This window comes from Symphalangus syndactylus, chromosome 7 (assembly GCF_028878055.3).
Source record: "Symphalangus syndactylus isolate Jambi chromosome 7, NHGRI_mSymSyn1-v2.1_pri, whole genome shotgun sequence".
Lineage (NCBI taxonomy): Eukaryota > Metazoa > Chordata > Mammalia > Primates > Hylobatidae > Symphalangus > Symphalangus syndactylus.
In genome coordinates this window covers 112,155,276-112,169,987 of record NC_072429.2, presented here as the reverse complement: position 1 = coordinate 112,169,987, position 14,712 = coordinate 112,155,276, and the positions used below count along the sequence as shown (strand labels likewise).

The 14,712-nt window shown below is 40.5% G+C and overlaps 1 protein-coding gene across 3 annotated transcripts in view; it reads left to right on the top strand.

The window, feature by feature from the left end:
• Positions 1-4,963: 4,963 nt before the first annotated feature.
• The window catches only part of CSMD3 (CUB and Sushi multiple domains 3), a 1,218,611-nt gene continuing 1,208,862 nt past the window's right edge, over positions 4,964-14,712 (top strand). For all 3 annotated transcript variants that reach the window (XM_055287089.2, XM_055287087.2, XM_055287086.2), the window contains exon 1: positions 4,964-5,269. In XM_055287089.2, the coding sequence (XP_055143064.1) occupies positions 5,092-5,269 (178 nt within the window). In that variant the 5' untranslated portion in view covers positions 4,964-5,091. The remainder of the gene's footprint in view (positions 5,270-14,712) is intronic.

The window sequence follows — 14,712 nt, the reverse complement described above, 5'->3', positions numbered from 1 at the left end:
TTAACCAAATGGCCCCCAATTATTTACCATGATTCCCTCCTTTCAGGAACCAGAGCTCATATATGGTTCATCTTAAACTAATATATGTAATTTTAAATTTTCCTTGTTTAAGAATGCAGCAGTTGAGAAAATTTGAAAGTGGGCAAAATGTGGGTTTTTTTGTAGTCAGTTAATATAGTTCATCTGTAGGGATGGAGCAATAGTTCTGTGTCCAGTTTTAAGGCTTTTCTGTTCTCTTGTAATACAATGTTACTACCTTTATTTGACATATAAACTTCAGTCTGATGTTCTTAATGTTGTTATAAGCTTAAAAACATTGAAATGCCTGTTAAGCTTCAGTATTAATGAAATTGCAAGAGGAGTCAGGACATAAGAAAAATGAATTCCTAGGAAATCACACTTAGGAACTCTTCCAACAGGCTTGTCTCCACCTCTCTACGATGGTTCCTGATTTACAGCAGGAAGGACAGATCCTTCTATCGGCTTGATAATCTATCTTCTTAAATATTGCTCTTTTAAAGAAAATTACTTTAACATGAATACTAGGTCTCTTATCTTCCTTTTCCCTCAACAAATAAGGACATTTATAAATCAAGGTAATGCATATACTTAAATTAGAATCCCCTCATTATTCGAGGTTCAACATTTAAATTCAAATATTTTATTTTGCAGAAGTTGGAGAGGTCAGACGTGACTGATCCAAGAATGAGCATTTATTGAAAAATGAGTTCCTCTTTTTCCCCTACTCTCTTGGCAGTGAATTCTATATAAAAACTGCAAATGAGCAGGAAAATGTCTGCTTGGTTATTTGTAATCATTAACATTTTATCTTACTCTAACTAGTTTTTTCCCACAGACCCACAGATTTGATTTTCAGCCTTTTAATTAAATGCATGTGAGAATGTGTGTGTGTGTGTGTGTGTGTGTGTGTGTGTGTGTGTGTCTACAGTCAATGAACATTTAGTTTTAATAGGCAGGAACATTTCTATAAAAAAAATTACTTCACTTGAGCAAGAATCTCTATGTAAACCTGTATATCTATTACATAAATTAGAAAAAAAAAAAAAAGCTTTCTAAGTTTATAGCTGTCAAAAGTATATCCTTCTTTCTGAAGTTAAAGGTAACACCCTTTCCACATTTTTGTGTCGTGTTTTCTCAGTGTACTCATTTTGTTTTGATTATGTTATTCATTTATCTTTGATATTGCTCCTGTGGTGATAAAACATAGTAAATAAATGTTGAAGGGGCTAGTCTAATACTGGGCAATTTTTGGAGAGGGGCTTTTTTTTTTAGTGCAATTCAGCCCTGTTTTAAGATCAAAGTTAATTGTATGCCATAGGTATTTGGGGAAGGAACTGAAAAAGAATGGAAATCTAGCACTTCTAGTTTAAAGAGCTTGTGCATTTCTGATTTAACCTCTTTTTAAAAGATCTTAAAGGTACTTAATCATTGTGTCTTGATGATCCTTGCCAAGTCACGTTTTACCATGACCTATATGTGGGAAGATCAATAGGCTGCAAGAAATAAATAAAAATTTTTAACAAGAGGAGGAATTTCAGTTACTGACAAGTATAAAAAGAAGGACAAAAGTTTTTTATTTATATGTGTACATATATATTCTAAAATTTTATCACTTATAAACTATAAATTATTGCTTTTCTATAATTATGTATCATATGTACTATAAAAATGATTCACTCTTTGTTACTAGACTATTTCAAAACAAGCATCTTTGGGAGCTAGCATAATATATAGTACAGTAGGGAAGTATATTAACTCTGAAATCAGGTGCCATAGGTTCATACTTCTTACATGTGTTACTTCAGGCAAGGCAGGATAGTTAACTTCTATGTGTATCAATTTTTTTTCATCTGTAAAACTAGGATAGTTGTTATGCTTGTCTCAGAAAGCTGTAGAGCTTGTCTCAGAAAGTAGTGAGGATTGAATAAGATATGTTATGTAAACATAGCACAATGCCTAATGTACAGTAAGCACCTGAAGTTTGCTATTATGTTAGCTATTTTTCCATAATCTCTTTCTAATATTCTTACACAAATGAATGTATAGCTGTGTTGCTTTCCTACAGATCAGCAACAATAGATAATTTCTTTCTCCCAAATGTAGACACTATGTTTCCCGCCCCCCCCCCCCAACCCGCCCCGCACCCCTTCTGGAGAAAACTAAAGGATTCTCACCCAGGATTGTGGCTGAAAATTTTGTGTTTCTGGAATACCTTTGGAAATCTTTCCTTAAAGAGGATGCTGTTCACCAAGAAAGACTAGTGAGATCTAGCACTAAACACATTGGACTAAACACCAAAGCTCCTGATAGTGACTTTGGATAAACCACTTTAACTCCGCATGCCTTAACTTTTTCTATCTGTGAAATATTATTTTCCATCCTGTCTCAGAAGCTGGAAGACACAGGTGAAAATGGTTTGTGATTTATTGTGAGCTGTAGAAACTAGATATTATAGTATTGTTCAATATATTATGAGATTCCAGATAAATCTTTTAACAATCTCACATGAAATGATAAGCAGGATTCATTTAGGGAAAGATAATTGGATTACAGGATTAGCCATGTGTTTGAAAATAAATATCAGAAATTGGTATCTTACTAGTAATCTTTATGGTCTTTTAATCAAAGTTTACTTACTTCGTGCACAATAATTACTGTTAAAATACCCTGTCTTTTGAGAAAGGATTTTTTTTTGCGGGGCGGGGGGGGTTGTTTGTTTGTTTTTTTGGCATGAAGTCCTCCTGTCTGGATGTATAGCCATGTGTTATGTGTTCAAATAGATTGCATAAAACCCAATATTTTTGTTTCCTTTAATAAAAAGTAAATTCAGTTGAGGTGACTAACCTCTGCACACTTGGTAAGGAGGGTTTTTGCTGAGCATCCTCATTAAGTCCAAGGGCCTGTTTACATCTCTAACTGGTTGTCCAGCCCAGCAAAGGCAACAGCAGCAACACCACACGCTGACATCTTGACTGCAATCAATGCCAGAGCAGCTGCCAAGGTGGCTAAGCAGGCTAATGTCGTTTTCCATGTTGATCCTCCCAGTCTCGGTCTAGTCCCTACCTTGTTGCCCACTCCCCTTCGAAACCTGCATATGCAGGCAATGAAAGAGAGCACTGAAAAGAAGGGACAATGTTCTGCCTGAGGGCTCTTAAAGTATCTCTCTGAATTTAATGAGGTCAGCTAGGCGTCTACAGCTTTTACCTTTTGCTACAGCTTCCTACCCAGGACAGAAATCCCTCTCTAACACACAAACACACACAGGCGTGCACACGCATATGTACTGCAAAAATACACTTGGGAAAACACCTACGCATGGCAAATCACTCTTTGTATCTTTCATAAACACGCACACTTACCTCTCACTACAGCGCGCTTATGCTCGCGCGCGCGTAGACACACACACACACACACGAACTGGGAGAATCACAGACCCACACACAATGCCACGTACCCCGAGAGATCAGAAGACTTCCTACGCCTGCAGATTGAACTCACTCGCCACTCAAACCCATGGACACTCGTAGTGTGCCCACTTCCCAGAGCGGAACTCCCTCCAGATGCTACCGCCTTGCTCTGCAGAGCGGGCAGCTCCAACGCGAGCCAAGGGACAAAAGTTGGCCAGGGTAATGCTGTGGTGCACGGGACCAAACCCATTATTTGTGCACAGTGCGGGGAGCTGCAAACTCAAGTTGGGCAGTCCTCTAGACTAAGCTTTGTAGATAGCCGCTCACGCCCCTGATAGCCTGAGGCAGTTAAATGGAGCCACAGGCAACAGCAATACCCTGTTTCAGAACTAGCGCTGTGGCACTCCCCACTGCTGAAAGGGGACCAGATTCCTGAAAAGGTCAGATCACCAATCAGTTGCCTAATCTAAGAAACTTGTTCATTTAAAGATTTGGGCCAGGACGGTGGTCGAAAAAAATCAAGGAGCACGACATACTGGTCCTGGGGACACTGTTCCCCTACACCAAGGGATGGCAAAAACAGGGTCCCTTATACACGCGAAGGAAGAACGGGCGGCTCGGAGATGGCCAGTAGATGGAGCAAGAACTCTTCCCTTGTGCAATCTTAACCCTTGCGTGGTGCATGGGGGGGGGAAGCAGAGCCAGATGTATAGATACATACATTTTTCGTTTTGAAAGAAACCTCCTATTTACATATTTGGTACCGATTCAGAATTAAGACAAATGGGTTTGTTCTAGATAACTACCACAGATAAAGTAGTTTAACTGCGGCACACACCAACTGAAAAGGGGGTTGGGAGGATGAAAGGGAGAACTATTTGAGGAAACAATACTGACTTCCCATTCCACCCCACCCCCGCCCAGGCCACGGATGAAAGTCGTTTACCGAATCATAAAAACCTGGTGACGGGTTTACACATATTTATTTGAATACGTAAATACATGTGTTCAAATACATTCTTCTCTGTGTGAAGGAAGAATTTATTGAGAAAATTGTCTGTGGTTTCCTTTTTCAATTAAATCACAGGATAATAAATGGAAGAAGCCTGCCTGAAATATACTGCAACTACAGTAGTAACACATGTCCCATTATAACGACGTGGGCATCGATGGAGCCCGATTCATTATCGTCACGGTTTCCCCAAAAGCAACACAGATCCTCCGATTAAAATATTCCTTTGACATGCTTCTGTATTCGCAGCCTGCAACGGAGAGCTCACTAACATATTATTTCTTGGGCTGCTTTTACAGGCAGAATTGATCTATTCGGGGAAAAAAAGCAAGCCCCTTAATTTCAAATATTGTGTGGAGTTTATCAGAGAGCAGAGCTGGGTTTTAAGAGGCTCACTAGTGGTTTCTGGTGGTTGCTATAACGAGCTAGAATTGGGGTAGATTTTGGTGGAGGGGAAAAAACGCACGAGAAAAGACAGAATCCAGAGTAGCGGAGACTTTGTGCCCCCGTTGGAGAGATGGTTGAGTCCTCGTCAAGGTTGCTGTGGTATCCCAGAAACACCATTCACTCCGAGCTGTGACCGCGCACCAACAACAGCAACAACTCCACTGCGCCGGGCTGAGGAGCAGGAATTAGGAGCTCGCGAATAATATGAAAGGGATCCGCAAAGGGGAAAGCCGAGCAAAGGAATCCAAACCCTGGGAGCCTGGCACGCGAAGATGCGCTAAATGTGGCCGCCTGGACTTCATCCTGATGAAGAAAATGGGGATTAAAAGTGGATTTACGTTTTGGAACCTCGTCTTTTTATTGACGGTGTCTTGTGTGAAAGGTAGGTCTGCTTTGGGGGTCCCCTCCGCTTTGGATGGAGGTGGGCTGACTTGTAGATGGAGAGAGGCTGGCAGCTTACTTTGCAATTCGCACCGATAAAATAATCTGATAATACTAAAGAAGGAGTTGATTCACAGCTCGTTCTCCCCCCTCAGATAGGAAATGCATTTTGCTTGCCAGATTTGGCGTTCAATGCGGTGATTGAGCTTGTGCTCAATAAATATTCTTGCAGTATGCTCAAACGAATACGTGAGTTGGTTAGTATAGCCTCTAACTAGTGGATATCCAGGCAGAATTCCTCTGCAAGACTTTTCTTAGTGGTGAGGATTACCTTGATTTCTTGTCAGATCACTAGGGCTTGAGGCTTTAGATGGAATACATATATTAAAGACGCTGGTCTACATGCTTTTTAACCCTTTCAGGGAAGAAAGTTATCGACGTGCTAGGAATGTGTTGATTTTAAATGCATTAGGGCACAGGGATCTTCCAAGCACTGCCACACCAACATGAATGTCTGCATGCATATGTATGTAAATTATTTCTACGTGGGCTTCTATTCAATGTTAAATGTAGGGGAGCTTCCCTAGGACCTGTGGTAGAGGTTTGGCAAAAAATGAGGCTTTCAAAGGGTCTGAAATGCCATGAAGTGTAAAGAACCACCTTAAGGGATGAATGAAGGTAGGAGGAAAGTCATTAGCTGACGACCAAAAGAAAATCCCCAGCGAGTCTCCGGGTTCAGACAGGTAGAGTGAGTGTCACATGCACAGACAAGGGGAGGGGGTAGGTGGGATGTAAGAATGTATTCCCAAGCAGGAAGGCAAGGGACAGTCAGTGTCATGGGAAAAAGAGCTGTCCTTAGGGAGAAAATAGATCCATAGATCTCTTCCACAACTTCTCCTGCACCCTGCTGCCCATTAATTGCTGCAAAGAATACTCAGGAGGTGTTTATGACTCATGCCATCATTTTTTGAACAATCACCTCTCCATACTCATGGCAGCTCGAATAGACGCTATGGATGTCGCTTTCAGTGAAGCTAGTTTCAAATCCCGGGTGTCTGTGTGTCGCGGGGGGGCGGGGGATCGCGGGAAAAGGGGTGCTGTTTTGGCCCAGGCGCGCCAGGGCTGTCAACACAAACTGGACGCTTCTTCCTTTGTAAAGGAGTGCCTCTCTGAACCGCAATCGGGCCGCGTCTCTATGAAACAGTTTATTGTCCAGCTTGCAGCTGGCTGTCCCCCCACGGAAGGCGGCTCATTTGCATTCAGTGGAAATGATAATTCATGTTTTGGGAGGAGGGAGCTGGAGAGGTTACCTCTCCCTCTACTATGACCAATGATGGGTGGCATGTCTAGAATTTTAATTTACATCCCCAAATGCCAGGAAGTCGCCCCGGTCTCTGTGGCAGCAACTGCCTTGTAATCCCAACCTGCTCCTTAAAGCTTGATTTTTCTTTTCCCTCTGGGGCCTCAGAGCAGCTCTGAGCCGAAAAGCTTGTCCTAAGTGGCACAACTACACTGCCTAATGTACAAAAGGCGGCTCAGGTTGCTTACAAGGTTTCTTTGTCGCTGGCTCGACGTGTGAGGAGCCACACATTTATGCTTAGTTCGCCTGCCACTGGGAGTTGGTGGTTAATGGATGGCCCTGGGGCTGCCTGCTAGACGCGCGCTCCGCGTGGGGGAGGCGCGAATAGCCAGCAGCAGCCCTGGCACAAAAATGTAAGGGTGGCTCCTGTGAGAAGATGACCAGGGTTTAAGTGCGAGTTTTCACGTGGTACCTGTTGAGCCAAAACACATTCGGGGGCAGATGAGGGGGAGGGAAGTCTCCGAAGCTGGGCGAGCATTCCAGCCTGACGAACGCCGATCCGCGCCGCCTGCAATTAGAGCCCCGGCTGCCCGCACCTACCGTATTTTCCGATTGAGATGCGCCGATAGAAAGGAAAGGCGCGTTAATTTACTTTGGACTGATATAATCGGTTTAGCTTTGGAGATATTGAGAAGGAAGAGTATGTCATAGCCTTCTTTGATCCTGTGCAAAATCAATATTCTACAGACTATACGTAAAAAAACATTTTTTTCAATGTCAATAAAGTTATTCATTGTCACTCATCGGGCACTTGGAAGGCATCTCCTACATTTTACGACTTGGAATACTGTCCCCAAATTCTGAGAAACTTGCATAGGTTGTATGTTTTAGACCTGCTGTCAATCTCTGAATGATGCCAATTTTGATAGTTGCTTTTTACTCTCCCTTTCCTCATTTTATTTTAATTTCACCTGTCTCAAGGCTTTCCTAAAGCCAAGATTGATGCAATGCCTTAAACATTGTTTGCCCCAATGTCTATGCTCGCTTTTGTCTTCTACACTTTCTTCTGGAATGTGAGGTCCATGAAAAATCTCAGACTGGGGAGCCGTTGTAAGGATTTTAAAGGTTCTAATCTAGACTAGCGTGAGGGCCCAGGAAGTCCGAGGCAGGCAGTTTTCCACGTGAACAGCTCTAGCCACGAGAATTCCACCATCTGCCTACAGTTTTCATCCCTCCACCATCTCACCTTTGAGTCCAACAGCAATGACAAAGAGGCTTAGTGGGAGGAAACGCCTCGGAGTGTAAGATAAAGTGGTCTTAGGTAGGCCTGAACCACTCGGGTGGGGCTGAAAAGCAAAACAACCTTTCCTTGGCATTTCATTTCCACTGTCATCATGTGAAATAAAAGGCTGTGGAGAGCACCAAATTGAGGCGTGGGACAGGGCAGGTGCTGCTTAGACTTGATCCATGCCTATTTCAAACTGAACTCCCCTCCCCCGCACCCCCTACACACGCACACACGCACACACACACAGGCTGAGGTTTCTGAAATGCCTCCAGCTGCAGCGTGTCTGTTTAGGTCTCACCCAGATAGAAACTGTGAATCTCCTAGTCGTGCTTAAGCGTCCCGCCCATGTAAAGAGACACCCATGGGATGCTTTCCCACGCTGCTTGTCAATGGATCCCAGGGGAACACACACCGTGCAGCGAAGGTACCGCGAAGGCACAGATCTCTGGGTAGGCAGCAGGTGGGAGACCGGGTGCGGCGTCGCGCACCCCACGCCAGAGCGTCTTTCCAGGGATTCTCGCCAGAGCGACTTCGTGAAGGATCCACGTTTCTGCGTGCTCTGAGGCTCCAAGGAGATACTACTCCTGCCACAGAGGTCTTTTGGAAAAGTGGAAATCTCATCCTCTCCCGCAGTTAGTTGCTACTGGAGAGGGGCGCGGGTGTCTTATGAGGGGGAAGAGCTGCCAGAGGCACTCATTAGCACCTTTTACAGACGCCCACCCAGGTGGTCATGTCCCGAGCTTTCAGCCCCACGTGTGTCCCCGGGGACTGACACCCACAGTCCTCGCCCATAAGGCGACAGTGTTTCCCAACACGTCAGGAAAAGATCTGTCTTAGCTTGAGAGAGCTTTACAAAGGGGGCTGGGGGAAGGGGAATCAATGTCTTTTCAAAACAGTAACAGCAAACAAAAACCTACCTAGCCAAAACCATTATCAAAACCCTTCCCCCAACACTAGCAAGACTGAGAAACCCACTGAAAGGTAACCTTTGTATTTGAGTCAGGGCCCCCTCCTGCTGCAGTTTGGATAGGCGCCCCTCCCTTACATCTACTTCCTCTGGGAACACTCATTAATTTCTTCAAGAAGATCAGCCTCCCTGAATTTTCATGGACAACCCGAGGTTGAAACTGGGTGGCTGACTTGGCTCTTGATGTGCGTGTGTGTGTGTGTGCCTGCGTGTGTGTGTGCGTGTGTGTGTGCTGCTGGGAGGAGGACACATGAATTGACACGGAGAAGCCTTTAGGAGGCTCCGAGGGTGGGTGTGAGTGTGTCCTAGGCGGAAACGCCTGGCGGGTAACAGTGCGTTAATGTTCCCAGGACTCCAGATGGTCAGTGGTGCTGCGACCACTGCTGTCACGATGAAGCAGAAGTGCGGAGGAAGCTCCCTTTCTCCAGGCGGACCGCAGCGCTGTCCTCACTCAAATAACTTATCTAAGACGCACTCAGGGAGTTCGGAAAGCACATTGGGGAAACAAGGAGTGGGGATTGTGGCTCCTCTACAACGTCCCCGTCCCCCAGATCCGTTCAACGACGAGGGAAAGGCCAGCAGGAGGGCAGCCCCCTGGCTCAAGTGCTGCAAGGGCTTAGTTAGACTCTAAGGGAGAGAGCAGAAGAAATTAAACCGCACAGTGCCATCTGAGTAGCCAAGGTGGTCTCCTCTCAGCCCCACTGAAGTGACCAGCTAAGCGGCTGACACAGAGGCACGCACAGGGATTGCTGCGTATTGCATAATAATAATGAAGGAGGACAACCAAAGGAAGAAAGATCGGCTCAGGCATGAGGCTGGTTCTCTTCTCCCTGAATGCGGTCCTATCTTTGGGGAGGCTTTGCACCACCGAGTTGCTAAGTTAACCCAATTTACCGGACTGACGGGGCTTGAACAGTTACCAGAATTCCGAGCTGAACTTCACTGGACAGTTAGCTTCTTGAAAGCGCTCTGAAATGTCCTTTTGCAGCACCGTACTTTCCGGAATCATCTGGTTGGGGAGGAGGCGGGTGCTGCATTAGGCCCTCATTGGAAGAGTATGTGAGCAGAAATAATTAAGGAGAAGGTTTCAGTATCTTGAAAACCTGATGCCAGCTCCCTGGAGATATTTCAAGGAGAAAAAGAGTAGAATTCCTCAATAAATTAAGTACTCCGGGAGCAAAGGCTTCGTTCCAGTAGTTACTACCGTTCATGATCTTAATTAGCATTTCTATTTGTAGGGTAGCTGAATTAATTTGGAGTATACACGTCTTTTCCCTAAACACAAAATCTGGTGTCTACAGAACAGTGAAATAACAAATAGACACCAAATGTCATCTGTACGTGGTTCTAAGTACAGTAAAACTCTATCACAAGTGATAGCTGATAAAACAAACAAACAAAAAAAGTAGGAGAGGTGTGCAGTTAATAATGCCTTTGTATTCACGTGGGGAAAAAAAACCTCTGACCTTAAAACGCTTTCTAAGATCTCAAATGCAAAAAAGTGGAAGGAACTAAAGTTTACTTCCTTAGCCTCCAAATATACTTCTTCATGTGTTCCAAAGGGTGTTTCTCTTCTACTTACTTATCAGGGGCTTCAGAAATGGCTTAAGGATATAAAATATCTTCAATATATTGTCTATTTTAAAGCACTAAGCATATGCCTGGTAAGGCACCAGTTCCTTTAAGCAACATGACCTTTTGAGAAAATACGCCATCTTGTACTTTGAATTCCAAGATTTGGGAAATTAGAAATAAAATGGTTGTAAATGACAGATTAAGAAAAAATGTGTAAGATACAAGTAAAATCTAAGAACATTTTAGTTTATTTACATGTACATTAAAACATAGCTTTAACTGTTTTTTCCCTATCTCTTTCTTCTGTCCCCTTTACTCATAATCCAAAGGAGTATATAATTTAGAATACAGTGGAAATATTGATTTGGACTTTGGATGAGTATGAGAATGGTGCCATTACAGACACTGTGGTTGCCAAATTCATCTTTCTGCTCTCAGAGTGAGCAGGTGGGTGATTCACGGTATTTCCAGGTATACCTATCTCCATGCTTGCAAGGTTTTCTCAGAATTGGGCCCCTTGTTAGGCTCTTATTCTCTTCAGGAACATCACTTTTAAAAGTATCACAGAGAAAAATCAATTTGTTGAAGACCTGCCGGTATTCACAGCCACATTGCTGATGATCACCTTTCCTTCTCTTAAGGCCCCAGTCTTGCAGCCATCAAATATATTTCATGTCTTAAGGCCCTTTGCTAAGCTGTTGTTTGGTGCTGGTTAACGAATCCTAATGATTAATATTTTCTATATAGTGATAATTTGTTGCCGGCAACCTAATTTGAAATATCTAAAATGTCTAAATTTACATTAACATACGTATTATATACCTGTGCTTGGAAGGAAAATAACAATGGTAATTATGTGGGAGATATCATCACATTATTCAGTTAAGGCCCTTAAATGTTTGGACTACAGTGATTTTCAAAGTGTTCTCCAACAAGTAGTACCAGCATCCTCTAAAAACTTTTTAGCAATAAAAATACCTCAGTTTCCCAGATAAGGTCTGTTGAATCAGATGCTTTGTGAGTTGGGCACAGACACTGATGGTTTAAACAAGTCATCCAGGTAAGTCCTGATTGCACTCTAAAATTTGAGCAACACTACAGTAAAGTGGAAAGAGCAAGGGCTCTGGAGTCACTGAAGGTCAAATAATGATTTTTGCCCACAATTATCTTTGGACTAGCAATTCAACTTTCCTAAGCTTCAGTTTTATTATCTGTAAAAAAAAATACATGACAATATCAAGGGTTTATAGGGAGATGACATAAATCACGTACATAGCCCAGTGCTTGGCACTAGTAGCTATTGCCAATATTATTCAGATAAACATGCACATGCAAAGCCTGTATGAACTCCCACTTTATCTATAACACCACCACCTTCACTTTTCCATAACAGTAAATAAAAAGTGTAGCCTCTTCTCACTAGCTATTATTTCACTTTGGCTAAGTTCCCAGGCTGTTATACAGCTGAGAAACACTCTGAAACTGCTGCTTATCACCTTTACACATTTACTTCTAGTGCTGGCTATATGAATAAGGGGCAGACTCACAGCTAAAAAAAAAAAAAAGAGAAAAGAAAAAAATGTTACCTCTCCTCCTGTGCTGATTTCATCCCTTGCATTCTGATATTGATTTCTTTTAATAGTGATTGATTAATGTACTAACATGAATTTGTTCATTCATCTTGTCACAAATCATGACATTCATAGGTCCTTAAATATCAGCTACTTCACTGCTCATATATTTTACAATAAGCGCAAATGCCAAGAAAGGATAAGTAATTTTTGGTAGTTTACAAACACCATTAATTCCAGAACTGAGACTAGATGACAGGGCATTCGAGCTCATTTTCAATTCTTTTTCTACTTTACTTTACCAATTTTATTAGAAAGTTAGCTCAGATGGCACCAATGAAGATAGTCAATCAGAAAAATTAAGAATTCAGTACTATATATCAATTAGTATTAGTAATTATATGTTTGTGGTAAAATTTTTAAAATGATAATTACTTATTTGGTAGAAGACAAAAGGATATAATTATGGAATGAAAAACTTTTCTAAGACTGATATAATGTGTACTTCAAATAAATAACTAATTGTATCTTCAGTAAAGTTTATTTCTTGACATTACAAGTCTATAAATAAAATCAGTGTATTGACTTTTTCACATCTCAAAAGAACGTTGAGGGGCAGTACTTAAAATCAAATTTTTATTTATTTCTTATAATCTGTAGACAATTTCTTACTTAAAAGCTTTTAAATCTAGAGAAATGGTTCTTCATTTTTTTCATGGGTTTTATTAGTTTAAGTCATATTTACATGAGATTTATGTATTCTCTCTAGTTACATTTTCATTTGCATATTTTTCACATGATATATATGACAATTATTCAAAATTCTATAAGAAACAATAATACATTTTATAAATATTAATTGTATAAAAATCTGTACGTTATCAATTTTAGTGATAGTTGAAATATTTTTAAAGTCATTTTATGATATGGGAATAAAATTTGCAAAGTTAATAAATTCTACTCTTTGAGGAGTTGAAATGTTCAGAAAAAGATTGAAATATGTAAATAGTAATGAGTGATTCCCTTAAAAACCTAAGTCCGTAATGTTTAAGATTATGAAGATTTTCTTTGCTTGATGTTAGCAATTTTAAAAGGTATATTAATGATCATGAGTTTAAAATAATAGGGAGGATTTTTTAACTATGACATTAAAAAATATGATTAAATACCACTTTGAGAGGAAGTTTGTAAATGGAAACAGACTCCATAAAAGTAGACTTATTACATCCCAAATAACTAAAAAAGCAAGGGCTTTTGCCATAGTTTTCTGTTATACAAGTTTATCTGGTTGACTCCAGAATGATCTGAGTTATTTACTATATAGAGAGGATACGAGACATTCTTATGTTTTGGGAAATGGTACCAGGATAAAATTCTTTGTTGTGTCTTTTCATGTGTGATGCTTTATGCTAAGCCCTTAACTAAAGTGTCCTTTACATCTCAAACAGCCCTTTTCTCCCTTTTCTTCCTGTAGTGAATTCTAATAAGTATCTTCGAGATAGCTATTATCTCCTATACAGAGATTATTATCTCCTATATAGAGATTATTATCTCCATTTTCAAATAATACACATTTTCCTGACTCCACAGTTCAATGATTTGCCAGGATCATACAGTTAGCTAAGTGAAATCTGAAATGATAATAGATTCATAAGCCATAGACTTACCAACATCTAAAAGAAAAATGTAAATGACTAAGTTACCAATTAAACCTATTCATTTTTAAGAGAAACATTGAGGCCCTGAAAATTTAATTTAGAAGAAAGCTTAAGATTAATAGTCATGATTAGACAGATAGATAGATAGATAGATAGATAGATAGATAGATAGATAGATATCCCACAGTTACAATAACACATAACTTAATTGGTTTTGTAATTTTCAACATCTTTCACTTAACTTGACTAATTTTATTCTCTAAATGGTCTGTACAATAGATATAAAAGATACTTTCTACTTTTATAAGCGATAGTAAGCAAAGTAAATGCATAGGCAATACATATGTTAAATATGACACTATAAAATATAAAACTAGCACATTAAGTAAGATAAAACAGAGCTAAACATTATAACCCTTAGCTCCTAATGGAGAGCTCTTGAGTAAAATTTAACATTTATGAATGCAGATAAATTTATGAACTTCACATATAAAATAATTGATAAAATTATATCATAAGCATTGAAAAATAAAATTGTTTTACTTGGTATCTTAATCTTCCACTCAGCTCTACAGAATTTAAAGGATATGAAAGTTCTCACAGTGTCCCCAGTCTAGTGTTTACTAGGCAGGAAATGTGCATTAGATTTATTTGTGGGGGGAAAATACATATTTTTCAAAATTAAAATATGCATTTCCAAATTCCATTCACAAAGTCTATTTCAGTCCATAAGTGCCCGTTAGTTAAAAATATAAGGGTATCTGTGTATCTTCACATAAAAGAGGAGACAGGACAGAGAAATGAAATGACTTACCAAGCTAGAGAGTGAAAACCAGTCTTTACCTGTCCGGTGTACTTTTCTTGTATTTGATACTACTTTATGAGCCTCTTTTCTTTTAGGCATAATTGGTTTATGAGAGTAAAGCTCATTGAATGGAGAGACCACTGTGCCTACCCCAAAATCCTGATCAGAATTAAAACTAGACTTTTTGAAGTAATTGTGTAAGGGGACACAGATACATAAGTATATTAATATAGGCAAATGGGAAACTTCACATGCAATCTAAAGATTAACTTAAGGATTA